The sequence below is a fragment of the Amblyomma maculatum genome, chromosome 3 (assembly GCF_055883805.1).
Source record: "Amblyomma maculatum isolate TAMU_Amacu chromosome 3, ASM5588380v1, whole genome shotgun sequence".
In the NCBI taxonomy this organism is placed as follows: Eukaryota; Metazoa; Arthropoda; class Arachnida; order Ixodida; family Ixodidae; genus Amblyomma; species Amblyomma maculatum.
Window position 1 is genome coordinate 41,393,313 of NC_139346.1, and position 27,838 is coordinate 41,421,150.

The following is a 27,838-nucleotide window of genomic DNA, read 5'->3' on the forward strand; positions in this document are numbered from 1 at the left end:
AGAAGCAAAGGTATGTCCTAGACAAAACAAATGAAGAAGAAAAATGCGCGAGAACCTAGACTGATGTAACAGGCGTCCGTCGCTACATCAGGGTTATATTAATTTCGAAAAAGTTCGGGAGGAGAAATGTTGGAAGAAAATGCCAAAATAAAACAACATCACATATTAGACGGACCTGACAACAGCAACATAAGGCAAAATGTATCACATCATAGATGACTAAAAAAAAAGAAAAAGCTATTCTTTTCATAGAATTATGCATAGTGCCCATGTGGACCTGGATTCCATGAGGTATGCTATAAACATCGGGCCGCTTATTTAAGCATCGATTATTAATATTAGAACGCGATTGCGTTGTCGGGCCACGTTCGCATCGCAAATCCAGTCAGTCTACCTTTTGTCAGCTTGAACCAGTGAGCTTTCGCGACCTATGAGCGTTTAATTGTCCGTCTCGCAATGTGAAAGCTTAGTGCTACTTGGATCTCCACTCAATGTTGGCTCAGTTTTTATTTCTGCTCAAATACCTTCCTTCAGAGACGGTACTTCCTTCAGAAATTTGGCGTTAACCTGAACATTTCAGACTGCTTCTGAATTTTCCTTCGAGTTTTGTACTCGTTCACGGTAAACGACGACGACGCTGAATATTCTGTATATGGGATATATGTCCGATTGTTTGTTCAAAGTCCTTTGTGGATATAAATTATGATTCTATATTTCCATCTAATGTGAAGCACTTACCCTCAAGTATAATATCCAGTCTCCTATGTGAACACCTTGAAAAGTTCCCTGATCACACTGTAATTGCCACTGATGCGTCTGTGATTGCGCACAAAGCAGCGATTGGAATTTTTTCTGTCTCTTTCTTGGAGTTTTTCGTTGCGTGTCCCGGATTACACACCGATATTTCAAGCAGAGTTTATGGCAATTGGGCTAGCACTACTAAAAGTTTCCTGCAGTCAATCAAAAATAATTTTTCTGTCAGACTCTTTCTGTTTTGTTGTCACTGGAGTCAGCACGCGATGCTCTGTTGAGCCGCTCACTAAAGTATTTCATACAGGGGTGGGTAAAAGAAATACGCTTCATCTGGGTCCCCGGTTATAGCGGTTTTCCAGAACGAAACGGCAGATCTCCTGGCTAAATCAGCTCTTGATGCATGTGTTTCATGTACCATCCCTAATATCACCATTTTTGGAATGTCCCGTTCCCAGCGATATCAATACCTAGCCGCTTCATGCAATGATCCTTTGCTATCTACAGCCGAATACCAGCATCTCATATTCTCATGGAAAGTTCCTTCACGTAAATCACGGCAGTGTGAGGAAACGATGGCTCTCCTGAGATGCAGGATTCCTCGCCTAAATCTTTATTGATGTAGATGGGGGATCAGCCCCACAAACCTTTGTGAGGCTTGCGGTGAAATTGAAAATATTGATCACTTCCTTCTCGCTTGCCGAAGGTATTCACATCAGAGGAGGGTGCATTTCGAAACTCCAATTGCACGCTTGGGACTTACGTTGTCGGTCCCGCTTCTACTCTCCTTCGGTGCAAGTGCGAAAGGATTTGCGTTGCCTAGAATTTGTCAATACTTACATAACTACATCACAGCTACGGACAGATTCCCTTGGTAATTGTATTCCAAATTTACAGAATTCCAAATTTTTGCTTCATATTTTTTCTTTCAATAACAGTTGTTATCTTAAATCTTATGTTTTTGTTTAGTTGTCGATTACTTTAATACACTAATTCAGTTTGTGTAGGACATTTGGCAGTCCACACTGAACCCTGGCCAATCCCCCTTCGATGGTACGGGTCAAACATCAAGGAAGAAGAAGACAGTGCAATAAAGTTTTGCGAAATTTGCCGATGAAGCGATATTATGGCACGGTAAAACGGTTAGTAGCGCAGAATCGAGGCGTGTTACCTGAGCACGGATTAAAAGAGCTTGCAAGGGGGGTAAAAGCAATAAATAAAGCGTCTGTTATTTTGTTAAAACAATTGTTCAGAAGATGCAGCATAGCCACAGAAAAGCAGGGCCCAAAAATGCAGCTGGTCATTTAGCGCTTATTGGCAGGAGGCACTTGGTGCGTGTACGCATTAGTTTCTCTGGTGGCTGCAGCATCATCAATATTTTCATCTGTACACAAAGGCCAATCTTAACCTAATGCTTCAGGCTGCCGTATCACAAATAGCAGTGACTTATTTCAGCCATCCTAGGATGCAAGTAACGAGAGGGGCGTTTCTCTGGCTGAGCTTGCTGTGTTCATGTGGTTTAGCAACAAAGACAGTAATATACCGATCGTTTATTCACTTTGGTTGAGAGACGAAGACTGCTCCATGATCTGTAAAGTAGCATGCGGCGGTCCCAATTTTGTCATTATAGTATTTCTATTTGGCAGTCTGCAAACTCAGTCTCATACATTGAAGTGCTCACCGGTGTCAAGTTCATTTAGTGCCACAGTCTCTCGCACACACTACAATATGTCCAAACGAATTGTTTACTAAGTCTGCTCGTAATGTCCGGGACGCAGATACACTTTCAGAAACTCGAATGGAGTGATCAGTAACACGACGTGCCTTCAAGCCCTTTTCAGTTGGTTCCCGTCGACTGAACTCTTCTGTAGGCCCCATCTAGGCGGTTATGACCCGTCTGTTATGCTCGGCAGTCTGGTATCACCGTTTGGCAAGCAGTCCCTCTCTCTTATAAGCTTGCTCTGTACCTGTCCATCACAACTTCAAACAGCTGCCTTATGGCCCCTGGGATGGTGAACACTTTCCGGGAGCTCCGAGAGGCCCTCCTCACAAACCAGTAACGTGTCTTGTCGTTCTTGTTGATTAAAAGAGCGCCTACTACCAACTGAATTTATTTCAGGAAGCACCAACCTTTTATACGAACATGTACATCAAATAAAACCCATCTAAAAAATATATATTATAAAGTTGAAACAAACGACAGACATGGTTTGTTAAAGCAAATGAATTTGCATTTGCTTTAACACACCATGTCTCTGGTTTATTTCAATATTTTTTGCAACGGGTTTTATCTGGTGTAGATTGGCGTATAAAAAGGTGGTGTCTTCTGTAATAAACTCAATTAGTTGTAGGCGCTCTTTCTATTCCGCTTCTTTTCCTGTGTTTGTCTCCTTATGCCGTTCCATTGGTTGGCGTCATCAGTGTACAACACTTTTATTGTATGCTTGTCATCATTAAACGCGATATTCACAAAGTCGTTAATAAAGAAGGTAGAATTACAGCTTAACATGAAAACATACATAAGGGACACAACATGACACGAGGCTGATGTCGTGTTGTGTGTCGTGTCGTGCTGACTCCCTTGTGCGTGTTTTCGTGTTATGCTGTAGTTCCATCTTCAATATGCACGAACAAGCTCAGACTCGGATCATCGTTATTAAAACCACTCGCATACGCTCATTTGAGGAACATCGGTTACTATTTATTTATCTGCCGACAAGTTGCCATAAAAATGGTAGGGTTTCACCTGGTTAAATCCTGTAGGCATGAGAAGGCAGTTGCGAGCCGATGGAAGTTTAACACGACGACCCCCATGCACGATGTCAATGTGTGTAGCTGTCTTCAGCCTTCACGTGTGGTTGCAGCGATCGCTACGACGTCTCCTACCAGTTTCCAAAGTTTTAAATTCCTGGGTTTGAATCCGCTCTGCTATTAGCATTTTTTTTTTCATATCAGTACTTTTGGTGAGTTGATGTTGATGAGATTCTTTCTCTGCTTTGACATTGGACTGAGAGCTTTCTCACCTTGCATGAGTCTTACGAAATTCCCAATTCACTCTGCGGTATCGGAAACACAGTAAGACGAATTATCTTTGAGTGCCATCTCTATAGGTTGAGAAAATTACTTCCGATCACGAAAACGTACTTTCAGTTGGACACGACCTCGCTATTGTGCACAGGGCTGTTTAATGCGGCGTAGAAGGAAATAGATCGCTTCTTGTTTCAAGCTTGCGTGCGATGGCCAGTCGAGGATGACGAATGTCAACAAACGCCTTCACTGCATTCCCGGCGCCTTGCACGCGCCACCGCAGATTGGCAGGAAGCCAGCGACGATTCCGAAATTTACGCCCAGCCACGGATGTGCTCGCAAGAAAGCGCTCGTACCCTACAGATAAGATAATAAAATAAATAGCCTTCGCATCATTTAACGTATTGCACGAACGCACTCTCGACGTACAGTGAAGCTACGAATAATCTTGTGCTAATCCATGCGCGAAATGTGTGCTTAGAAGCATGTGCGAAGGCTGCACCTATACGTTGGCCAACCATGATTATACGCGTGACGAGTTTGTATTTAACTTTCGCGTGCTGCCGTAAACCTTCCTTCATTATGTTGGAGACACTATGGATGTAAAATATTGTGCTGAAATTGAGAAATCGGAAATGCGTAATTTGCTCGTTCAGTGAACAGGGCTGAGAGCATAACATCAGTTCTTTATTCCTAAGCCATATGTTTTCCCTACTGGAGCCCAAATACAAATTGAGAAGGGCCTCGAAAGCACGTTTCTCAACTCATAAGCAAGCTGAAATTTTATAACACACTTTTAAAACTTCATTTTTGATCATATAGGAGATCTTCGGAGCCCACCTTTCACCTAAATAATCGCACATGAGATCTAGCGGCACGTTTAGGTCAGCACCGGAGGGCTACCATTGCTTCGCTATCGCCCTGGTCGGAAGAATCGCTAAGGCCGCCGACCAATTGATTTTGTCCCCGTTGAGCGATGTCATTAAACCACGCTTGCTTGACGCCCCACATTTCTGCCACGTGCACATCCATGAAGTTCGCTGCTTGAGCTCGCTGTCAGCGACACGACAATAAAGCAGAATCTCGAAGAAGGTGAAGCGTTGTAGGAGACATATATAAACCAGATAACACCCGAAAGTCAGCGAGTGTGATCTCATCATTGCGGCAGCCGTAAGTAAAACGAGTGAAGATTTTCGTAAGCGGTTCTCGGCTCCTGTTTTCGGTCAAAAGCCATTTTAGAGCCTGAGCCAACAACTATCGTTCTTCAAGGTCGCGTGATTCCGCAGTTTGACCTTGAACATAGTAATAGCGCGTACCACATGTAGGCGCGTGAACCGCGCACTATGGGAAGGGAGAAAAGTGGGAGTGAAAAAGAAAATAGACAAAGAGGTGCCGTAGTGGAGGGCTGCGAAGTAATTTCGACCACCTGGGGATCTTCAACGTGCAGTGTTAATGCACAACACACGGGCACTTCTCCGTTTCGCCTCCATTGAAACGCAGCTGCCGGAGGTCGGGTTCGTATCTGGGTAGTCCGATTCAGTACTCGGGCGTCCAAAGCAATTGGTCATTGCGGCGGATCTATGCCATTATAATCAGTGCCATCAACGGATAGTTTTCAATAAGCTAACACTCGATATTTTTAATCATATCGGCGTCGCATCATTTTTTATGGCTCCGTCAGGAACACGGGTGAGTAGGGTAAAGGCGGCACACTCTTTAGAGCGTGGCTCAAGTCTTAGCACTCCATCAAAAGTTTCGTTGTCAAAAGTGTTTCGTCTGGAATGTGCATGCTGACATCTAGAGTCGAGTTCTTTTAGCGCGGCGCCAAAAAATGCATGCAGCCTAGATTACGCTATATACAGCCAAAGCCTATGATAGTGTTGAACATAGCATTCTATTGCAAAAATCAAGAACCTTTCAGTTTCCACATTATTTAGTACCGTGCACATCTGCATTTCTTCAAAACCAAGGGTTTTTCTGTGCATTAAATAGCGTTAATGCTTGTAGATACAAGCAAGCCAGGGGAGTGCCGCAAGGAGCAGTCCTCTCACTTGTGCTTTTCAACATACTACTCTGCTCAATTCCAGTTAATCACGACGTCCGCACTTTGGTATATGCAGATGATATCGCGTTTTTTGCGGCTGCATCAGATATTCAATACCTTTATCTCCGCTTACAAACGTGCCTAAACAAGTGGTTGTGTGGCTTGCGTCTCACAATAAATTTGAACAAGAGCGCTGTCCTTGTTTTCAATATAAAATGTACTGTAAGTCTGTCTGTAACGTATCAGCAGTAAATAATTTCTCTGGTTAGAACATTAAAGTATTATAATCCATGGCATCCCCATAATAACCATATTGCTACGAAAGGGGCTCGGGCCGTGGGCATGTTGCGCCGAATTAGTCGTCCCCAGTCTGGAATGCGTAGAGATGTGCTTTTATTGGTTTATGTAATGTATGTGCGTCCAATTGTACGGTTAGGCGCAGTGTTGTTTTTTGGTTCAGCAGCTGATAAAAATCACCCTCTTGTTCTCTTGGAGCGAGAAGCTCTTCGGTTGTGTCTTGGACTTCCAAAATTTGTCGCCAACAATGTGGTCTACCTTGAAGCCCGAATTCCTCCTTTGATATGTAGATTACAATTTCTAACTGTTCAGACGTAGCTAAGGATATATGAATCAGAGTTTCACCTATCGATGTCTATTTTATGCTGCCAACCGATCTCCTTTTTCGGTGTCCATTGGCTTCAATTTCACATACCGCAGAAAGGTATGGTCCAAAATTTGCTAGACACTTTAAAAGTTTGCCTCCCTAGTAGTATTCCCATGCAAATCAGCGGGTCGGTTGAAATTGTCTTTGACGACAAATTCCCGAATAATGCTAAAAACGTATCATCCTTGATTCTAAACGGATTGTAAGAAGATCATTTAAGAAGCCTTTCTGCTAGCTTAGCAATATAAACCGACGCATCTCAGTGTAATGAAACAGCAGGTCACCTGCTGCAGGTGTGGGTATATATTGTCCGCATTTAGACTGGCCTTTTTCTTTGCGTCTTCCGGACTTCACCCCAATTTTTGAAGCACAGTTTTTAGCGGTAGTACTCGCTTTACGGAAACTAGACTCCTCTTCTTCCAATGTGGCTGTAGTTACCGAATCTCAATCCTTGTGTTCATACCTCTCTTCGTCAGTGGCCTCTGCAATTGTAAAAACCTTCCAATCCCCTGATCCCTCTCCTCGATGTTTGAAACTTGTAATATGATATGAGTCCCAGGCAACAGAAATGTGACTTTAAATGAATATGCTGACAGCTTGGCAAAAGAATCCCTCAATGACCCCATATTATCTATCCTTTCGGCGACCACGTATATGACAGCAGCGAGGTTTCGAAGAAACCTTTTAATAAACAGCAAACTGACATCTTTTAATATCTGATGACTACCTCATCTAGAATTTTCTTCGAGTTGGGAATTCTATCATTCACGGCAATTTGAGATTTCTCTAACAAGGCTGCGATGCAGCATACAACCTCTAAATAAGTCAGGTTTGGCACTTTCTCCATCCTGAGCATTTTGCAGCGAACAGGAATTATTTGATAACTTTTTATTCTTTTGCCACTCCTTCACTACCTTGACAAATCAGTTGATAGAACGGCCATTTTAACAGGTTGCCCTCAGTTTAAATAGCCCGATATTGTTATAATTTGGCGCCACCATCCTTGGACACCGTCACAGGTTTGTTTGTACCGCCATGCAAAATGATTTACTGGAATCAAATCGTTTGCCTTGCTAAATATTTCAAATTCACTTGTTCTACTATTCCAGTGTCAATCTCCAGTCTGTGTTACGGCTTTTCATTTTATTTTTCATTTATTTCTCCTTTTCTCTCCTTTCCTGCACCCCTTCAAACACAATAGTTGTTTTTGTTTACATGAAAGTATACTTCAAAAACTTCTTCGCTACACAGTTCTTGGCCGATCCTCCTCTGTAGGTTTATGTCATATGTTTTTTGGACAACAACAACAACCTCTCTGCCGAACCGCAGCACTATCTCGACATGCTTCGGTCGCTAATCCAACGTAATCGTGCCGCTGACTTCGGGTGGCAACCCTGAACAGTCGAAATCCCTTACGTTTGTTTGAAGTGCATCCTGATTCTTAACCCGGAACTCCGAACCAGAACCTTACCGCCACCGTCGACTACGCCTAAAGATCCGAGCCTAACTTGTTTTTTACAGCACACTACCATCATCTATCTATTCCGGCTCCATTAAAAACGCAGCCGCCCTTTTTCCCGCGGCCACAGAGAACAAGACGTAGACGACTGGATTTTCATTTATGACCGCATGTGCCGCTACAACTACGTTTATTTATTTGAGCATACTGCTAGCAAGGGTTGGCTCAAGCAGGAGGGGCGTACAGCTAAATATAAACCTATAAAAGCATTAGCCACACCATCCGCAAGTCAATAACAGGACACAAAACTAGCAGTAACCAAAAAACAAAACTAGGAAAAATACAATAAATTCTCCAGCTCATTTACAAAACGCTTGGACGCACATAGACCCGAAGGACGACTATTCCATTCCGCAACAGTATTCGGGAAAAAAAACTGTGCTTAACTCCACTAGTTCTTGCGAAAATTGGGGCTAATGAACGCTCATGTACATGTCGTGTTCTCCTAGTGCACGCCAATTTCACACAATCAGGAAGCTCTGCCTTCACATTTCCAGTCAAGCAATTATGGAGCAATACTAGAGGGGTAACTTTTCTTCGTATTGCTAAGAACTGTAAATTACTCTTGCGAATTAATGCAGTTGCAGAGTATGTCCTTCTACATTTGGCGTAAATAAAACGAACTGCTTTTCGCTGGAGACGTTCCAGTTGGGCAATGTCTTTCTTGTTCTGCGGACCCCCCAATGCTGCCGAATATTCAAGCCGGGACCTAACACATGCCTTGCATGCAATGATTCCGCTGAGTTGTGAAGCATATAAATGTGAAGCCTGGGCACGTTTTTTCATGTGATTCCTAATAATACGGTTTTGTCTTGGTTGATAACCACACCCCAGCGTTCACACCAGTCTACAATTGCCACTGCAGTTTTTCGTAGGGACAAGCGGTCACAATCACTATCACTTTGAAAACAATAAAACGTCGGCAAACAATCTTACCGCTACATTCTTTTCAACAATATCTACAAGGTCGTTCACATAGATCAAAAACAGCAGGGGTCCCAAGACACTGCCCTGGGGAACCCCTGAAGTCACATGCAGCATGTCCGAACAACAGCACTGGATCAACACAAATTGCGGCCTATCTGTAAGATAGGCGCGCACCAATAGAATTAAAAAAGAAGGGACGTCCAATCGCTTCTAGTTTAAACATTAATTTTCCGTGAGGAACCTTGTCAAACGCCTTACTGAAGTCGAAAAATAAGACGTCTGTTTGTCCGAGAGCATCCAACACTCCAAAATTCATGCACTACAGAAAAACGTTGAGTAACAGTTAACATCCCCCTCCTAAATCCATGCCGGTAAGGTGTCAAAATATCACGGTCCTCTCAACATTTTACAATATATCAAAAAATAGCATGCTCTAACAACTTACAGCAATTGTTCGTCAAAGAAACAGGGCGATAATTGGTAACTAGTTGACAGCCACCTTTCTTAAGAACAGGGACAACTCGAGCCTTACGCCAATCAGATGGTATAACTCCTGTAGACAAGGACAAATTAAACATGTCAGTCAAGTATTGAGATACCTGTTCCGCGTAGCGACAAATTCTTAAACTATCGGCCGTCATGTCATACATAGTAATTTTTGTCCTACGATGGTACCGGAAACACTAAGCGGCCCTTTCCACTTGGCATTCCGAAACGCCTTCGCAGATGGATTCGGCTAGCCGGCGATTCGCAAGCCTCGCGCGAACAGTGACTCCACATTAGCGCTCAGGAATGCGCTGAGACGTTCACGCAATATATTGAGGACGTTTTGGACATTTTTGACCTTGTCAGCTCCTCAAATTCTGATGCAGACAAATTTAATCACACCACGAAGAAAATCGAGGACGGTGCCATCCATATGCCTCTCGCCTGTGCTCCTCACAATGTTGCTTAAATCACCCCTTTCTGCCTGAGCTACGACGAGCTGCGTAGGCGAACCGGCATTTCACCAATCCTGTGAAGTCGTTTTTCTAGTCAGTCACTCGTCCTTCAGATCCCATTGCGACAGATCCACCGTGGCATTCAGAAACAGATCGCCGAGGCGCTTCCCCTTGTTGCTCCGCTTGTCACGTAGGTTTGCACCCCACGCACGCACTCTTCCGTCCTGCACCAGCCGTGACAGTCTCGCATCTCTGCGGACCACGTTGTCATTGGCCTATTCTTTTGTAGTCTTGCATTTATTTATTTATTTATTTATTTATTTATTTATTTATTTATTTATTTATTTATTCGAAACTGCCAGCCTTGGTAGGCCAAGGCAGGAGGGGCAATGCAATGCAATACAAAGCAAGGTAGCATTCAGCACATAACCTAAAAGATAAACAATCCAAGGACAACACGGGTATGATTCGAACACACACACACAAAAATAAGCAAATTGAACAGTTTATGGCCAAAACTGAACATACAACATTGAAAAGTATTTATAAATAACTACCAATGCTCTCAGTGGTTAACAATGCACTCAAAGGAAGGTGGTTCCACTCCGTTATTGTGCGTGGAATATACGAATATTTAAACAAGTTAGTTCTGGCAAGATAAGGTTTTAAAGACTAGGTGGGAAGATTTCTCGTTAATCGCATCACTAGTGCTTTTATGTAAGGGCTTAGTGATAACTTGTTATTTTTGAACAAAAAGAGAGTTTTTATTAGCAAAAGCCTTCTTCGAGTTTCTAGTGTTTGTATGCCATTAATAGTCATTAAAGTTGTAAGGGATTTGGTAGTGCGGAATTTAGAAAACATGAAACGAACTGCTTTCAGCTGGATCGTCTCTAATGCATGGATATTAGTTTTAGTGAAAGGATCCCACACTGTACAGGCATATTTCTAATTTCGGTCTGTTGATTGATGTTTAAGCTAGGAACATGGTTGCGGAAGGAGCACGTTTTAATTTATATCTAAGAAAACGCAGTTTTCTGAAGGATGATGCACAGATGTTAAAAAATTAGCATTCTAATTTAAGGTATTAGTAATTGTTACACCAAGGTACTTGCACTGCGTTACGTCTGATAGGCGTCGTGAATATAGGTGGTACTGATAAGATAAACCGTGTTTTTTATTAGTTATTTTCATGTAAACTGCTTTTTCTACACTTAGTTTCATATCGTGTCTGCAACACCAATCGTTAATGCTGTTGAGGTTAGAGTTAAGCACTACTTGGTCCTCCGACGTTTTCATTTCTGTGAATAAAACGCAGTCATCCACGAAAAGCCTAATTTAAATTTAATCAGTGGTAACGTTAACTATATCATTTATATAGATAAGAAATAATAAGGGGCCAAGGACGCTTCCCTGAGGGACTCCAGATGTTACCGGGAGGGAGCGTGAAGAGTGACCACCAACACAAACTGGGTTCTGTTAGTTAGTGAGGTATGAGGTAATCTAAGGGCTGAAAATTAGTTGTGTGAAACGAGGTCAAACGCTTTGACAAAATTAAAAAAAAAATACACCTATTTGACCCGATGTATCTAGGATTTCTGCGAAGGTGTGCAAATCTGAAGTTAATTGAGTTACAGTTGAGTAACCTTTGCTAAATTCAAGCTGGAGTTAGAAAACCTTTGTTATTTAGTCATTCAGTAACATATTTGGAAATGAAGTGTTGTAATATTTGACGGCATGATGACGCAATGAAATGGGGCGATAATTCTGCAGGAAGACGGAGTTGCCGTTTGCCAGTCATCAGGAAGGTTGGCTGACGAAATGAACGCTCGGAAAATAACGACTAAGAATTTTGATAGCAGTTCAGAGTAACGGTGCAGGAATATATTAGGGATGTTATCTGGCCCTACAGACCATCGCAGTTTTAAGTTTAGAAGCATTGCACAAACACTAGGTAAAGACATCAAACCACACTGATCATCGGTTTGTTGTTGGAGGACATCGTTTTGAACTTGTCTGGATGGAATTGAAAAAAAAAGAAAAACACTGGAAATAATCATTAAAATGATTCCCGACAACTTGCTTATCATAAATATAGCACTACCATGCAGCATTTGATCTACTGACTTCCTCTTTTTGCATAAATGGCTCCAAATTTATAAAGCTTATTTATAACGTTCGGCAAAGTAACCTGACAATAGTGCCGCTTGGCATTGTTCACAGCTTGAGCAAGTGCGGTCCGTGTAGTGCCAATAATGCGCTGGCAGGTTCCACTTCGTTTCAAACGCTTCAGTTTCTTTTTGTTTCTAAAATACATCGTGTATTCTGAGGTGTTGGTTTTGGGCGCATGCTGATTTTGTTTGGGATAAAATTGCCGAAGTAATGACTGCATATCTAATTAAACTGGTTCCATAAAGGGAATTGGCGTCGGACCCGTGAAAATCACTTAGTCGAAGATCACGATAGTCTAGCACGCTTTCGTGGTTGCATCTGAAAAACCTTTCACATTTTCCGGTTGTACAAACGGTAAGTGCGAGTGGCATAGAAAACACATGAGATGCACACCATTTTGTGATCAGATATACCAGGCTCAACAGTCACTGCAAATGTTCAATTGAACGGCTAACGAAGACTAGATCCAGTACAAAACTAGAGTCAGTAATACGAGTAGGCCCGTTGACTACTTGTATCATGTTTTTAGCAAGCATTATGTCACACATATACTTAGAATGACTTTTCAAAATGCTGTCAAGGGAAGGTTTGTTTCAAAAAGTGCCAGGCAAGTAGAAATCCCCTGTCAATATTATTTTGCCGCGAGTAAATGTAGCCATATGTTCACACAAATTATTCAACAGTTGGGGTGAGAATCGGGTGCTCTGTATACAGCAAATAATAAAATCTCTGCCCACAAAACTGACTTGTAAGGTAATACTTTCATGATCATCAATCTGTTCTGAGGGAATTGTAGACAAGGGTTTTTTTTAGCATAATGGGAACTTCGCCCCTCTCGACTCTCGATCACGGCGAAATACGCGAAAAGTGCTAGGAAAAATATCGTCACCAATATCCTCATGTAACCAAGTTTTCATTATTACCACTATATGTGGGTTATATTCTAATCAAATAGCTTCCAATTTTTCGCTTTTGTTTATGACGCTTCGCGCATTTAGGTTCAACAAGCGTAAGTGTTAAGCTTGCGGGGTGCCACGTCATTGATTAGGCAAGGTGCTTTCAGTTCTGGTCAGTTTAACTCTTCCTTTCGTATTGTCGTCGCAAATGAAGATATTTTTAATATTCAGCTTGTGATTAACTAAATGCACTTTTTGTTTCTGCAGTATTTCTTTTTTAGCGCTTTCCCAGAAAAGTTTTCGTTTCCTTAGCGTATCTCAAGAATACCCTACTGAAAAAATTGTATGTGGCAATAATCTCAAATTTTCTCATACAATCTCACTCAATTCACATAACAAATCCCATACAAGTCGCATATAATTGCATAAGGCCTCGTAGTTTTTTGTAGATTAACATAATTTATGCATGATATTTTATGATAATGATGTGCACAGTATGAGAGTCTATGAGATTTTATGAGAATATTGTCCGGTAGAACATTTTTTTTTTTAGTAGGGTAGTCGTTCTGCACAGATATTTATTTACCTTCAGCTTAAGGCTGTTTTCAGCAGTTCTTGCGTTTCATTGTAATTGTGGAAAAATACGGTTAATGGTCGGTCGCCACACCTCTCCCTAACCTATGAATTCGGCCAACCGAAGTGCAATTTACATTAAGTGTTGTAGAAAAAATATCAGTGGTAACTTTCTCTTTTAATGCAGGGTGTCATCTTCATCTTCCTTAATGCCGAAAAATAACTAAGTTTGAGCGTCTACTGTGATCTTCCATTTCTGTAAGCTTCGTCTGAAGAAAGTTGAATTTCTTTTCCAGGACGTCCACAACTGCTGCTCGTTTTTCCAGCTCCGTATACCTAAGATTCATGTCACAAATATGTTTTCTCATCTCCGTTTGCTCCGTCCTCAGTGCAGCTATCCTCATTTGTCAGTTTATTTTGTCATAACAGCAGTTTTTGCAGGAGTGCAGTAGTGCTGTTATCGTCTAGATTGGGACCAGGTTTGTTTCGACGTCTCCACACAAAAGTACATACGCAGTAAACATCACGCACAGAACAAAGAAGCTGTTTTGGGCTCGGCAAGACCAGCAGACAGCGGGAATCACTTTCGATGGCAGAATAATAGCTACCAATCTGCACGACGTAGCAGAAAGGATTCTGTAGCAACATGCTGACGCTAGGTCCGCCGAGCCCACAGATGCAGGAGCTTGCTGGCCGGACTTTTTCACGAGTCCCAATGGTGGCTCTGCAGATGTGACGTCACCGGGTACGTAGTAGGGATGTATGTATGCTGATGACGTGATTGAAGCATTGCTGCACGAATCCCGTTGATAGATAAGACTGTGTACGCTGCGGTCAGGCCAACGAAGATAACCTGCACGAGGAAGCGGAAAGAATTCTATACCAACATGCTGACGCAAGGTCCGCCGAGCCCAGTGCACTGTCGGCACAACCTCCACGACCAGCCACATGCGCTCGCATACCCAATACAAACCTATAGATACCCCTGATAATGCATGCACCTACAAGCTATGTGCGATCTGCCGGAAAACGTCGCCCGACTTTGCCGCCAAAGGACACCAACGTCATACTCGCGTCCTCTTGCGCAACCGTAAAACTACGCTACGCTCGAACAGCTTTTTCTGGCCTTACTCCTGCTTTACTTTCGTAGCTTCATGGCACTCGCCCTTGCCGGACACCTTTGCTCCATCGCGGATCTATTTCTCTCATGGCCCGTCCAGCCAGGCAAATTTCCACGGAAGACAAAGTGCCGCACTCCCAAAGGCAAGCACCACAATTTTACAGAACACCGAAAGTGCTCCTCTCTCTCCTGCTAATGTTCTTCCTGTGCATATGAATGTCTGTCGTTTTCGAGCTAGTCTACACAGGAGACACGGTATCGATTCTCACTGAATGCCTCTATTGGAAGGTTAACAAGGTACGAGATCTGGACAGTTCTGGACTCCCACCCGAAGTCAGGAGCGAGGCGATACTTATCAGCAATCGGAGGACGTCAAGTTAGAGGAGCATGGTCGAGCGGCCAGATCACGTGCGTTAGAAACAAACGTCTTCCTCTTCCTCGGCTGCCTGCATGGGTCCGCTGTAGTGTTTTCTAATATAATGTAACGTAGATACACGGATGTATTTACAGATATTTACAAAGGGGTAGCTTACCAGACGAATAACTTCAGGCCAGCGGTGCCCAGCCCGAATCACACATACTTCGTCGTTCTCCTCATTCCACACGCGAGCCCACATTTTGTCGTCATTGTTCCTTGACATAACTCCCGGCGGCGAAAGCACCGGCCCGGTGTTAAGCACAAGACGGATCAGGTGCATGGTACGGCTTGAGGCGAACTACGTGAACAATGTCGGTGGCAGGGCGGGAAGATGATGGAGAATCAAGAGGGGCGACCTCATACGTCACGTCGGTCGCCTGACGGAGCACAACATAAGGACCGTTGTACTGGCGAAAGAGCTTCTCAGAACGACCGACACGCCGAGAAGGCGACCAAACGAGAACGAGTGATCCTGGGGCATAGTGTACTGGGCGATGCCGGCGGTCGTAAACCGACTTCTGTTAGGTCTGGAAGGCGGTGAGACGGTCGCGGGCGATTTCGCTGGCCATGGTTGCTTGGGTGATGGCGTCACGTGCGTACTCCGTGGTCGACTCCAAAGACTGCGGCAGCAGTGTATAATGACAATGCAGGATGTCGATCAAATAGTAGAAAGGCGAATAGCCTGTGCTGTTATGCCACGACGAATTGTAAGCAAGTGTTACATAGGGCAAGACAATGTCCCAATCACGATGGTCGGGTGCGGCGTACATAGATATCATGTCAGTGAGGATCCTGTTCAGCCGCTCGATAAGCCAGTTCGTTTGAGGATGGTACGCTGTAGTGTGCTTATGTTGCGTGAAATACGACCGGAGTATGTCGTTAACTACCCGGGACAAAACGTAGCGGCCGCGGTCCATCAGCAATTGGCGTGGAGCACCGTGGTGATGGATGACATTTTGAAGCAGGAAACGGCGACATCGGTGGCGTAACTGTTTGCTAATGTACGTGTGATAGCGTATCGAGTGGCGTAATCGGTCGCAGCAGCAGCGATCCAGCGGTTGCCAACACCGGACGTAGGAAAAGGTCTGAGGACGTCTAGTTCGATCAACACGATAGAAGGGTTTAAGGGGTACGTCGATAGGCTGCAGAAGACCAAAAGGCAATGTAGATGGGCGCTTTCTGCGTTAACAGAGGTCGCAGCTGGCAACTTAACGGCGAACACTACGATATAGACCGGACCAAAAGAAGCGGCGTCGTACCCTATCGTACATTCCTGAGACACCGAGGTGACCCGCGGTGGGCAGGTCATGTTGGTCCCTGAGGACAGAGGAGCGGAAACGCTGTGGAACGACGAGCAGAAGCGGAGGGCCGTCAGGGCGAAGGTTGCGGCGATACAGGATTTCATTGCGAAAAACAGAGTTGAAGTATATGGTCGGAGGTGGCACCGCTGAGGAGATCGATTAGTGGACGCAAGGAGGAGTCTTGCGGATGCTCTTTCACGATGTTAAGCAGATGACAGGCTGTCTGCAGGATCTGGCGGCACCCCAGGGTGACGAGACAGGCAGTCAGCATCTTGATCTATAGGTCTGACTTGTAGATAATGGTGTAATAATACTCTTGAAGGTGCCATGCCAATGACCAAGCCGGCCTGTAGGGTCCTTCAGTGAAGAAAGCCAAGAAAGAGCGTGGTGTTCAGTCACAGCCAAGAAAGGACAGCCAAACAGGTAGGGTCGAAATTTAAACACGGCCCAAACAAGGCCTAGGCACTTGAGCTCTGAAATGGAATAATTGCGCTTGGTAGTGGAAAGAAGGCGGCTGGCATAAGCAATTACACTGCCTTGCACGTGGTGACTTTGGGCGAGCACGGTGCCGATATCATATCCGCTGGCATCTGTGCGAACTTCTCTTGGAGCCGACAGGTCGAAATGGGACACTACAGATGGTGAGGTGAACTATTGAATCAGTGAAAAAAAACGAGCAGAGCCCCAAGTAGAAGGGGTGTCTTTGTTAAGGAGGTCGGTGAGGGGACGGACGATGGCAGCAAAAGTTTTGATGAAACGTTGGAAATACGAGCACAAGCCGACAAATCTCCACACATGCGTAGACGATCGAGGCAGATGAAGTCCTTGACAGCTTGAAGTTTAACAAGTGTCATCCGTTAATAATTATGAGGATTAAAAATGAAGCGCCTTAACCGTGCGCACAATCCCAGACACCCTTAGAACCCTCAGAGTGAGCGGGGATAGCTGTTCCGGTCGCAAAAGAGATGCCCTCGATATTCGTGGCAAGCTCAGCCGGAATTCAACTACCTTGTAGTGGCAGAAGGGGGTGGCCGTTTGGTGCCCAGCTGTCGCCGTTTCGAGACAAAGTAAGAGTCGCAGTCAGAAATAACAAACAAAAAAAAAAACTTTATACACAGCAAGAGACAATTGAAATGCCCAGACGAGAGGTTCGTATAAAACAACGCTAAGCATACAACTAAAAAGGTATTCAATAACACAGAGGCTTTGAAACACAGAATAATGCACGAGAGTCAAATAAACAAACACCAAATTGTTCACCGGGCACCGTTGCAGTCCGCCGCCTCGAGGGTCACGATGTGACCGCCACGCAAGACGAGCGCCCCTCCCTCGCTGGTCCGTGGCTTGCCAGCAGCGGGTGATCCCAGGGAGTCCAGCCGAAGCACTAGCGAACACGCCGCAATCACTGACTGACTACATAGGTGACGCAACCTCCATAAATAGGGCGCACTGCATCTTTGCTAAGACGCGCCAAGGCTAGCTCGCACACACATTTAGCTTCGCTCGTTGAAGCTTTCCCTTTTCCTCCCGTTGAGCCGCGCATCTTCATTGGTCAAGCGTCACAGAAAATTCTGGAGACAGCCGGCATCTTCCGGACTGATGAATCACCGTCGTCGCCGGGTGATCAGAAAGTGGGTGACGCCGACGCGTAGAAAGCTACTCGCTCTCTCGCGCGGGGAAGGTAACTTGTTCCGAACGTCGTAGATCCTTCGATGCGGTGCCGCGCGGGCTTCGAGCCGCGCCGGCTTGATAAAAATGTGCGCCAATTTCGTGACAGCAGGATTTGGACGGACACCAGAAGCATCGACAAGATGCCCAAGGATTGTGCGTTGGCGGCGTCCGAATTGGCACTTCGACGAGTTGAGCTGCAACCTGGCTCTACGGAAGAGGGAAAGAATGCTCGTCAGTCTTTCGAGGTGCGCAGAAAATGTGGAGGAAAAACTACAACTTCGTCGAGGTAACACAGGCATGCAGTGCATTTGAAGCCTCAAAGCAAGGAGTCCATCATTCGTTCGAAGGTAGCTGGAGCATTGCAGAGGCCGAACGGCATTACTTTAAACTGGTATAGTCGGTCCGGTGGGACGAATGCGGTCCTTTCACGCTCTTTGTCATCGCCAGCAGTTTGCCAATACGCGGATCGAAGTTCGATGGAAGAGAAACATTTGGCTTCCCTGAAGGCAATCCTAAGCGTCATCGATTCTTCGGAGAGGATACACGTTCTTTTTCGTGATACTGTTGAGGTGCCGGTAATCAATGCAGAAGCGCCAACTCCCGTCCTTCTTTTTATCAAGGACAACGTGTGAGGCCCACGGGCTCGACGAGGTTTCTATGATGTTTTTAGTAAGCATCTTGTCCACCTCCAGCTGAATAATGTTGCGTTCTGTACTGGACACTCTATACGGACGTCTGTGAATGGGAGCAGCGTCACCGGTGTTTATGAGGAAACACCGAGGTCCCACACAAAGGACGGTTATCAAGGTCAAAGTTGTCGCGAAAAGAGGGAGGAAGACGTCTGAGATCGTGAGTTTGTGCTGGTAAAAGTTCAGGAGCAATCAAATTTATGTATTCGTCAGATGGTGTGACGTCTGACACGTGGCGGATCACCGACGGGGGTACACAACCTGTAACAGCTGATACAACGCATTCAGAAGCAGGACACAGCGTGGCGAAAGACATGCCTTGGGGAAGAGTCTTAACCTGCGATGCTAAGTTGAAGACCGGAAGAGACACTTGATTGGCAGACATAGTTTCCCCTGTATGCGCAAGGGCAACGTTCCGTGCGAGAGGTACATCAAGGGCTGGAGTAATGATGTACTGGCCATCGGGGACTGGTGGGACGGACGAGAACAATACAAAGGTGACGGCTTCGGGATCCAGGCGGAGAAATCTGACAGTACATAGGTGGTGCACAGTTGGATCCGGCGGCTCTTCCGTAAAAGGTAGGTAGAGCTGAACAACACTTGTGGCACAGTCAATGAGGGCAGAATGTTCAGAGAGAAAGTCAAGGCCGAGGATTAGGTAATGAGGGCAGTGTTCAAGGACAAGGAATAGAACAGAAGTATGACGGCCGGCTATTGACACACGAGCTGTACACATTACAATGACAGCAGAAGTGCCACCATAAGCGACACGGACAACAGCTGAGGGGGCAGGAATGAGCACTTTCCTTAGGCGATGACGGAGACGGGAGTTCATAACGGCCGTTCACTCCCATGTCTATCAGAACTGTAAGAGTGATCCCGTCCACGTCGACGCTAAGCATGTTCTGTCGGGCCTGGAGAAGTTGAAGGTTTTCGAGTCGGGTTGTCAGAGCAGCATCACTTCCAGACGCTGCGGCCATCAGTTTTCCAAACGACATTGAGACGGGTCAGGAGATGATGGGCGGCGAGATCGGGGCGACGGAGAACGACGGCGGTAGGGCGCCGACGAACGACTAGTGGGCAGAGTCTGAGTGTCGGAGCTTGCGAATTGCTGTTCAGAGGGCGATGAAGAGCGGCGGGAATAGACATGATCCGGGTAGCGGCGATAGGTCGATGGTGGACGAGTTCGGCAATGTCGAGTGATCTGACCGACTCGGGAGCAATTAAAGCAGAAAGGCCTGTTGTCAGGTGTTCGCCACGCATCTGGTTTGCCGCTTTGGTGAGAGTAGTACGGACTTCCAGAACAAAGTACCGGGGACACAAGGCGAGCATCTGGAGAGCTAATGGAGCATGCAGGTTTATTCTCGAAATTCGCGGATGCTTGCCGGAGAACAGCCTGTATAAGGGATACTGTAGGGGCACTGTCCGGTACCGATAGTTGGGAAACTGTGGGAGACACTGCTTCAAGCTCCCGGCGTACAAGACTTGTCAGGCTGTCGGATGTTGGCAGAGGGCAAGGTGGGGTTGAGTCCACGCAGGACGACGCAGTAACCGTGTTCAGCAGCCGTGTGAACTGATAGGAAATACGGCGGCGTTTCTGTTGTTCAAACCGGCGGCGTTCTTTTAGGATCGCGTCAACCGTTTCACAGTCCTTGTACACGAGTAAGTTGAAAGCGTCATCTGCTATTCCCTTTACTAAATGGCCAACTTTAGCACTCTCCGACATTGTGGGGTCACATACGATTCTGTGGACGATTTGTTTCGGCACGCAAGCTCCTTCTGCGCGGCTAGGGGACGTCCAATCGGCTGACCAAATAAGTCAGAAAGTTTCCGTTTGCAGAGGTCGCAACTGGTTAGTTCCTCCTCGTATGTATCGAACCAGACCCTTTCATTGCCCGTCAGGTAGAAAATGACGTTAGCCAACTTCCTGGTCGGGTCCCACCTGTTGTGTACGCTCACGCGCTCGTACATGACGAGCCAGTCCTCCACATCAGCACCGTCCACTCCATTGAAGGTTCCGTGACCACGCCGGTGGGCAAAGACGAAAGCCGGGGTGAGGGACGCCGATGTTGCGGCCTCGTCGCTGGGGCATGGCTAAAGAGCCGGGTCGTCTAAGACCGCTGCGGAGTTCCATGCTTGCTGTAGGCTACCCCGCACCTACAACCAATAATATAACATAGATACACGAATGTATTTACAGATATTTACAAAGGGGTAGCTTAGCAGACGAACAATTTCAGGCCAGCGGCGCCCAGCACGAATCACAAACACTTCGTTGTGCTCCACATTCCACACGCGGGCACGCACTCTATCGTCGTCGTCTCTCGACAATATTAATATTATTAATTGCCATATTCTCTGATTAATATTATATTTTCACTTAACGTAATGATGCTTTCTCACTGGAAAATTGTTTACAGAGAGGAAACACGATGTATGTGCCACACTTTGTGGCGTTTGAACCACGCCATAAGGGAAAGCAAAATAATCAGTGTTTACAAAAGTAAACGGAGCACGCTAATCGCGTTTTTTCTCAGGTTGCATAAAACTGACAATCGTGGTATGCGCGATCCGGTAGTAGACGCTAGCGCCGTTTCACTTCGACAAATATTGTTTTCTTCTCTCCAGTGCAGAAGGCGTAATTTCATTTTGAACGAAAAAGCGTGCTCCGTTTACTTTTATTCGCACCTGTACATTGGTTTGTAAGAAAAGGTGCTGTAACAGTCGCACTTGCTCTGAAAAGAGCTCTACTACGCCGCACTAAGGTTCGCATACGCGGACGAGGCATCACGTTTTGAATTCATATTTTTGTCCACGGTTTCGCATCATCCACAGTCTATTATTACGTGCGCATTAACAGACAATTCTACCTGGTGAACTCCGATATTAGCCAAAAAACCCCATTTTGCCAACCCTAACCGATGGTTTATGCTTATTATGCTTATTATGCTTATAACGGCCCTAACCACGTCAGGCAATGGAGACGCCGTAATGGAGGACTCCGAAAATTTCAACCACCGTGGGTTCTTTAACGTGCACAGACATAGCGTAACCACCCCACGGGCGCCTGGCTTTTCGCCTACATAAAAAAGCGGCCGCCGCGGTAGGTCTCGCATCCAGTATCCCGCATCACTGCAGTCGAAAGCCGTAACCACAGCCCCACCGCAGCGGGAAGGGGGATGGGGAAGTATTCTTGTATTTGTTTTAGTAAGCGCATAAATGTTGTACCTCCTGGATAGAGATTCAATTGCTAGTCAGCGCTCTGTTGTCTCATTTCTTTGTCTATGTTGTTCACGCTGTTACCCTAAGTCTGATTTAAACGCCCAGATAGTGAGATAGTTTACCAGAGATCAAGTACTGCAATTTTTGTTCACCTTTATTTCTGGGGCTGTGCAATCTACATCGAAGTAGTTCGATGGAAACGACCGTTTGTGATATCTTTAAGATCCTTGGTTTTCTTTGAAAAATTGCTGATCCCGAATAAAGAGGAGCATTTGGTTAAATTTCCAGAATAAAAACAAACTCAACAGTTCGTCACATTTTACCTGGTAAATTCCATGTGAATGAAAACATTTCGCAGTGTAACCATCGTTGACAGGAAGCCTTGTGTTAAAAATGTTACGAGAGTGGCATACAATTACCTTCCTTGGACTTCTTGGAGCAAGGGGACACCCACTGATATTCGCGTCACTCCTGCTCTGTATGTTTCGGTGCTATCTGATTTTGATAGGTTTTAGTTCCTATAAAAATACTTTTGCAACAACACAAGTGCAGGATCATGCGACTTGCAATAAGAGACACGTCTGATGTGGTCATCTGTAGAAATTTCGAGTTCTGACAAACGCGTCTTCGGTATGCTTCACAGTGTGAGTGACACTTTCGCCGCTCTGCGATAAGGACTATAGCAACTAAGGTCGCTGCAGCAAAGGGTCCGTGTTTCGGCTGTGGAGAAACGCGTAACACAGAGCACACTAGTCAACTATTTGCGTTCCAGTTCTTTGTACCGCAAATAATTCAGGAATACATCTAGCGTCTGCAGTTTCACCTCTTACTGTCCGTCAGTGTTCCGTGCACCAGTGCGGTTATTACCATAGGATGCTGTGATATGGTGGTTTTTTCAGTGAGTATTAATTCGAAATAATGCCAAGTAAATACCACGATCTGTGAACAGCCTATAATTTACTACCTTATATAACGACATTATGAAAGTAGATCGTGAACTGCTATCTAGCCACTAAAGATTGCCGTTAATGCGCATTTAAGGGCGCTTATTTTATTAGCGGCGCCATCTGGCGCAGCTTCCACGCACCTCAATTCTGTATCGCATTGACAGCACCCGCTGGCGGCACATGCCCCAAAAAAAGCAGCGTTATACTCTGCTAACCAGGTGCTCGGGGTGGGACGACCTTTTTGTTTTGTTTTGCATATTCCACTCGCCAACTGCCACCAATGTTGCTAAGGCACTATTACCTGTGGTTATTGGAAATAACCCTGAAGCCGCTTCCAGAAATGTACCTTGTAATGTTTACATCTTTGCAATGTATGTCGATGTAAGGAGCATGAACTATATGCGCTACTTTTTTATCACGTGCCGCTACTCGCTGCCCTACGGGACAGCACACGAGCACACGCGCGACTAAAATTAAGTTCCCTCGCAATTTGTGTTTTGTTTATGCCAACAGAATGTAGCCCGGCACTCATGTATTCCTGCAGTGGAATATTATAGGTTGAGCGTTGATTTGGCATCAAATATTTTCGCTTATGTCTTGTCTAATTGATTTAATATAGTAACCATATTCTGCTTCCTTCATCTAACCTATCCTCACGCAGTGATAACATGTTCAAGGTAGGGATCCTGTACTCCCGAAATCTCATTTTGCACGAATTCATTCATTCCTCGAACTGCACGTTATTTGAACAACCTCCTAATTCTCTAATTCCTCCTAATTCTCTCCTAATTCTAACAATGCCATAACTGGTACCGAAAAGATCAAGGACTACCGATAGTTTTTTGTGCCCTTCCTCTCTGTAATGTCTCCGGGCCTTATTATTGAAATTCAATGATTAAATACATGAATAAAGCACTAGCAGGGCTTGGGAGATCCAGCCACGCCTTAGCACGCAAAATGTCGCATAATTTCACCAGCCGCTCTATAGTTTGACCTGCTGAATATGACGCTTCCCTGCTTCATGTGTCGCAGTGGGTGGCGGTTCGGCCGGCTCGGTGCTCGCAAACCGGCTCTCCAAGGACCCGTCGACGAGGGTGCTGCTGCTTGAGGCTGGAGGCTTGGAGGACACAGTGACGGACATACCGTTGTTCACCACTATGAACCAGCACGCCGACAACGACTGGGCATTCTACACCGAGTCTCAGGAGAATTGCGGCTTTGCTACTGTGAAACAGGTGGGCGCAAACCGGATTGTGCGCAAATTGAAACTTCAAAAATTTTAAAATGTGTAACGTAAAAGCACCAGCTTTGTGTAGTTTGCCTTTCCAGATGGTAAAACTAGAGGACGTCCTTATTTTCTTGCCCGCTGCCACCTAACCAACAGGCGGCATGCCGAAAATGTGGAAATGCGTAAAATTCACGCCTATTACCGTTTTCTTTCGGCAAGGAACAAGTAGAACTTATTATTAGATCAGCCCATCTGCAGGTACGAGAAAAGGCCATTTTTGTAGCAACCGTCACCGCCTTCCCATTCCGGTTCATAAGCAACACCAGTGACGGTTGTTAGAAAAATGACATATGCCCTTCGCTCCAACTCGGCTGATGTGATGCCAATTTCTCTTATTTCTCCTGCCCTGCTGAAACAAAAATGAAAACAAAGTAGTCAACGCAAATGGGGCGTGTTTACTTCACTTGCGGCATGCCGCTTGTTTGTCAGGTGGCATCTGTGGTTGGTTTTTGCAAACACCAGAAGGTTAAACATATAGCGTACTGAGTAGCTAGCACATGATATGAGCTTGAAAAGTCAAACCTAATAATTCGCAGCCACAGTACGTGTTCTTGCTTAAAATGTACCATTGTACATAACGGAACCATTTCTTTCAGTTGGGGAGGCTTGATTGCCCCTGCTATCGCGAGATGTAAAACAAAACATTAGTTTAAGGCTCAGATACCATTTGGACACGTTTACGAGCGGCCTGTCAACAACAACAACAAAAAAAAGCTTTCAAGAAACGTAACAGTTAGAACGCTACGTATATCTGTGGTCGCCTTGTTTGGAGCTCAAGAGTTCTCGTTTCGCTGCGGCGCCTAGACATGACGTTACCGCCCTCTCAAAATGGCTGTGTTCAGTTTACCCTTTATGTTAGGATCTATAGTTGGACAAAAAGTATAGAGACCCTGTGGCAGTGGTCTCAGAAACTCAGTATGCTTGTAAAGTAAGTAAAGGCAGAAATTGAGTCGCCAAAATTGTTGCGCCTGTCAAAACTGTTTCCTTATGTGATGTGGTAATATTCCTTCAGTAGCAAGAGAATTAAAGACTGGGAATACTCACTTAGCAATGAACTGGTTATTCCTCATAACCCGTCACTGGTGACGTTAAGTGGGTCTCCTTCTGCACCCGCTTTCCGGAAACCAGAATGCTCGCCGAAAGAAGATGGAATATAAACATTCCTGACCGCAAGAATATATGTACAAAATAATGAGGGATAATTGCTTATCACCATCCTCTCAAACACGGCGATACGAATGAAAACCTCGAAAAAGCACAATTTTGTTGTTAGCTATGAAGTTTCTGGGGATCTGATAAAGATCGGTCACAACCGCCAGCAGTATCAAATGTAGTAACGAGCTCAAAACTCCCAGATGAATTTGCTGGAAATACTACTAACCAGCAAGAAGAAGAAAACGATATGAAATTTTAGACGAAATAGGAAGCGCCCCCCCCCCCTTCCACCACCCCAGTCCAAACAGGAAATATAAACAGACTATGCTACCATTCATATTCTGCAGGCTTGACACGGAATAACCCGCGCGCATGTAGCGTCGTTGCTTGAGTCTGACGTGAAATCATTTGAGCTGTGTGTCGGTTTCAATGGAGTTACTCTGTTTGAATTTTATTTTGCTTTGCTGTTTACCGGAGATGTTTCAAAGCGCTCGCTCTCACTATCCAGTGCATCATATTTCGCGACAGCTTCGTCGGCACCCGAAACATACCTACCATAGATGCTGGTGACAAAGTGGCAGTGCGCCTAACTGGCTGCATGCTATTTTTTTGTGGACCGGCAGTATTCCTGATTTATATACATCACTGTTTTCATTCGATAGCGGCGGTATAATGACCCGTGCCAATCGTGATGCTTCACTGAATAATTAGGTCGCTAAGGAGTAAGACAAGGCTGCATACTGTCGCCCTGCCTATTTAACCTATATGCTGAGTGCGTCATGAGGAAGGCCGGTCTGTATGAGTCTACAGCTGGAGTGAAGATTGCTGGGAAACGTATCAACAACCTTAGACATGCGGATGATACCACTTTAATGGCAGAAAGTGAAGTGGAACTCAAGAGACTTTTGATGCGCGTACAAGAAGAGAGTGAGAAGTTTGGGCTTAAACTAAACATTAAAAAGACAAAGATCATGGCGTCTTGCGCTATCAAGTCCTGGAACATCAAGGGACAAGAAATGGAAGCTGTGTCAGATTTTCTCTTCTTGGGCTCCAAGATTACCCCGGAAGGAGACTGCACCCATGAAATTAGGAGACGCCTGCTTCTAGGAAAGAGAGCCATTGCTAGCCTAGACCACCTAGTAAAGAGCAGATACATTACACTGCCAACCAAGATCCGCATAACTCGTGCTATGGTCTTTCCATTTGTGATGTACGGATGCGAGAGTTGGACTGTGAAGAAGGCTGACCGCCGAAGAATTGACGCGTTTGAATTGTTGTGCTGGCGGAGACTCTTGAGAGATCCTTGGACGATCAGAAGATCAAATCAGTAGATATTGTCACCATAAACCCTGACTGCTCATTGGAGGGTCAAATTCTAAAGTTAAACCTCAGCTACTTTGGTCATCTGATGACAAGAGAGGAGTCGCTGGAGAAAGGTTTGATGTAGGGAAAGGTTGAAGGTCACCGGAGAAGGGGTAGGCAGCGAACGCGATGGTTAGATGGCATCCTCGAGGCGCTGCAGATGAAGTTATGTGATGTAAGGAAGATAGTGAGAGACCGAAAAGCGTGGCGGGATATGGTTTATAGGGTCACGAAGAGTCGGATACGACTGAACGACTGAACTGAACTGAACTGAACTGAAGATTTTTCAATTTCCCAACGCAACATCGGCTTTAATGGGTGCCTTAGGGGAGGGCTGCGGAAATTGCGACCACCTGGGGTTCCTCGACGCGCGCTGACATCGCGCATTACACGGGCGCTTTGCGTTTCGTCTCCACCGAAACGCAGGCACCGCGGCCGAAATCGAAACCATGTCCTTGCGATCAGTAGTCGAGAGCTCTCACCATTAAGGGCAGCACTAAAGAATCTGATTATGTTTTGTTACTAAGACGTGAAGGTTGATGGCATGCGTAAGAAAGGGCTTATCTAACGGGATCCTTGCTTATGTCACGGATTCTGACTGGAGTCCAAGCGTTGTGTACGCCTTCCGCCTATGTTCAATTTGGCACTGTTGACATTTAGTTTTGTGCCTAAACATTGGGTCTTTAAAGTCGGCGTCCTGAATCAAATGCCTGGTAATGAATTCATCTTTGAAAGAACATTTTCTGCACGTCGGACGCGTAGAATCATGTGACAACAATGGTGACATAGAGCCTACATAACGATACGTATTGCCATCTTGGTCCTCCTTTCTCTCTCAGCAGACTTTGTTTTTACTTGTTTACCCGTCTTTCTCTTTCTGACGACCGGGTACGGTGAGTGGGCGCCCGGCGCAGCAGGAAGCGCACGCAACGGCCGCGCACTTAAATTTTTCAAGTGTATGTCTTCTCGTTCTTGTGTGTGTGCTTTGTGTGCGCGGGGCGGGTGTGTGTGTGTGTGGGGGGGGGGAGCTTTTGGAGGTGCTATTCGCGCGCTGAAAAGCTCCCTCCCCGTAGTTGTCGTTGTTGATGGCACATCCTTATTGCTCTGATTCGTATGCGCGGAATAAGCATGCTCCACTCTTTTGCTCCCATTCAT

At 45.4% G+C, this 27,838-nt stretch overlaps 1 protein-coding gene across 1 annotated transcript in view; it reads left to right on the forward strand.

Annotated features, from left to right (window-relative positions):
• The window catches only part of LOC146194637 (glucose dehydrogenase [FAD, quinone]-like), a 141,261-nt gene that overhangs the window by 86,489 nt on the left and 26,934 nt on the right, over window positions 1-27,838 (forward strand). The window contains exon 2 of the mRNA XM_084596603.1: window positions 23,911-24,113. Within this exon, the coding sequence (XP_084452729.1) occupies window positions 23,911-24,113 (203 nt within the window). The remainder of the gene's footprint in view (window positions 1-23,910; window positions 24,114-27,838) is intronic.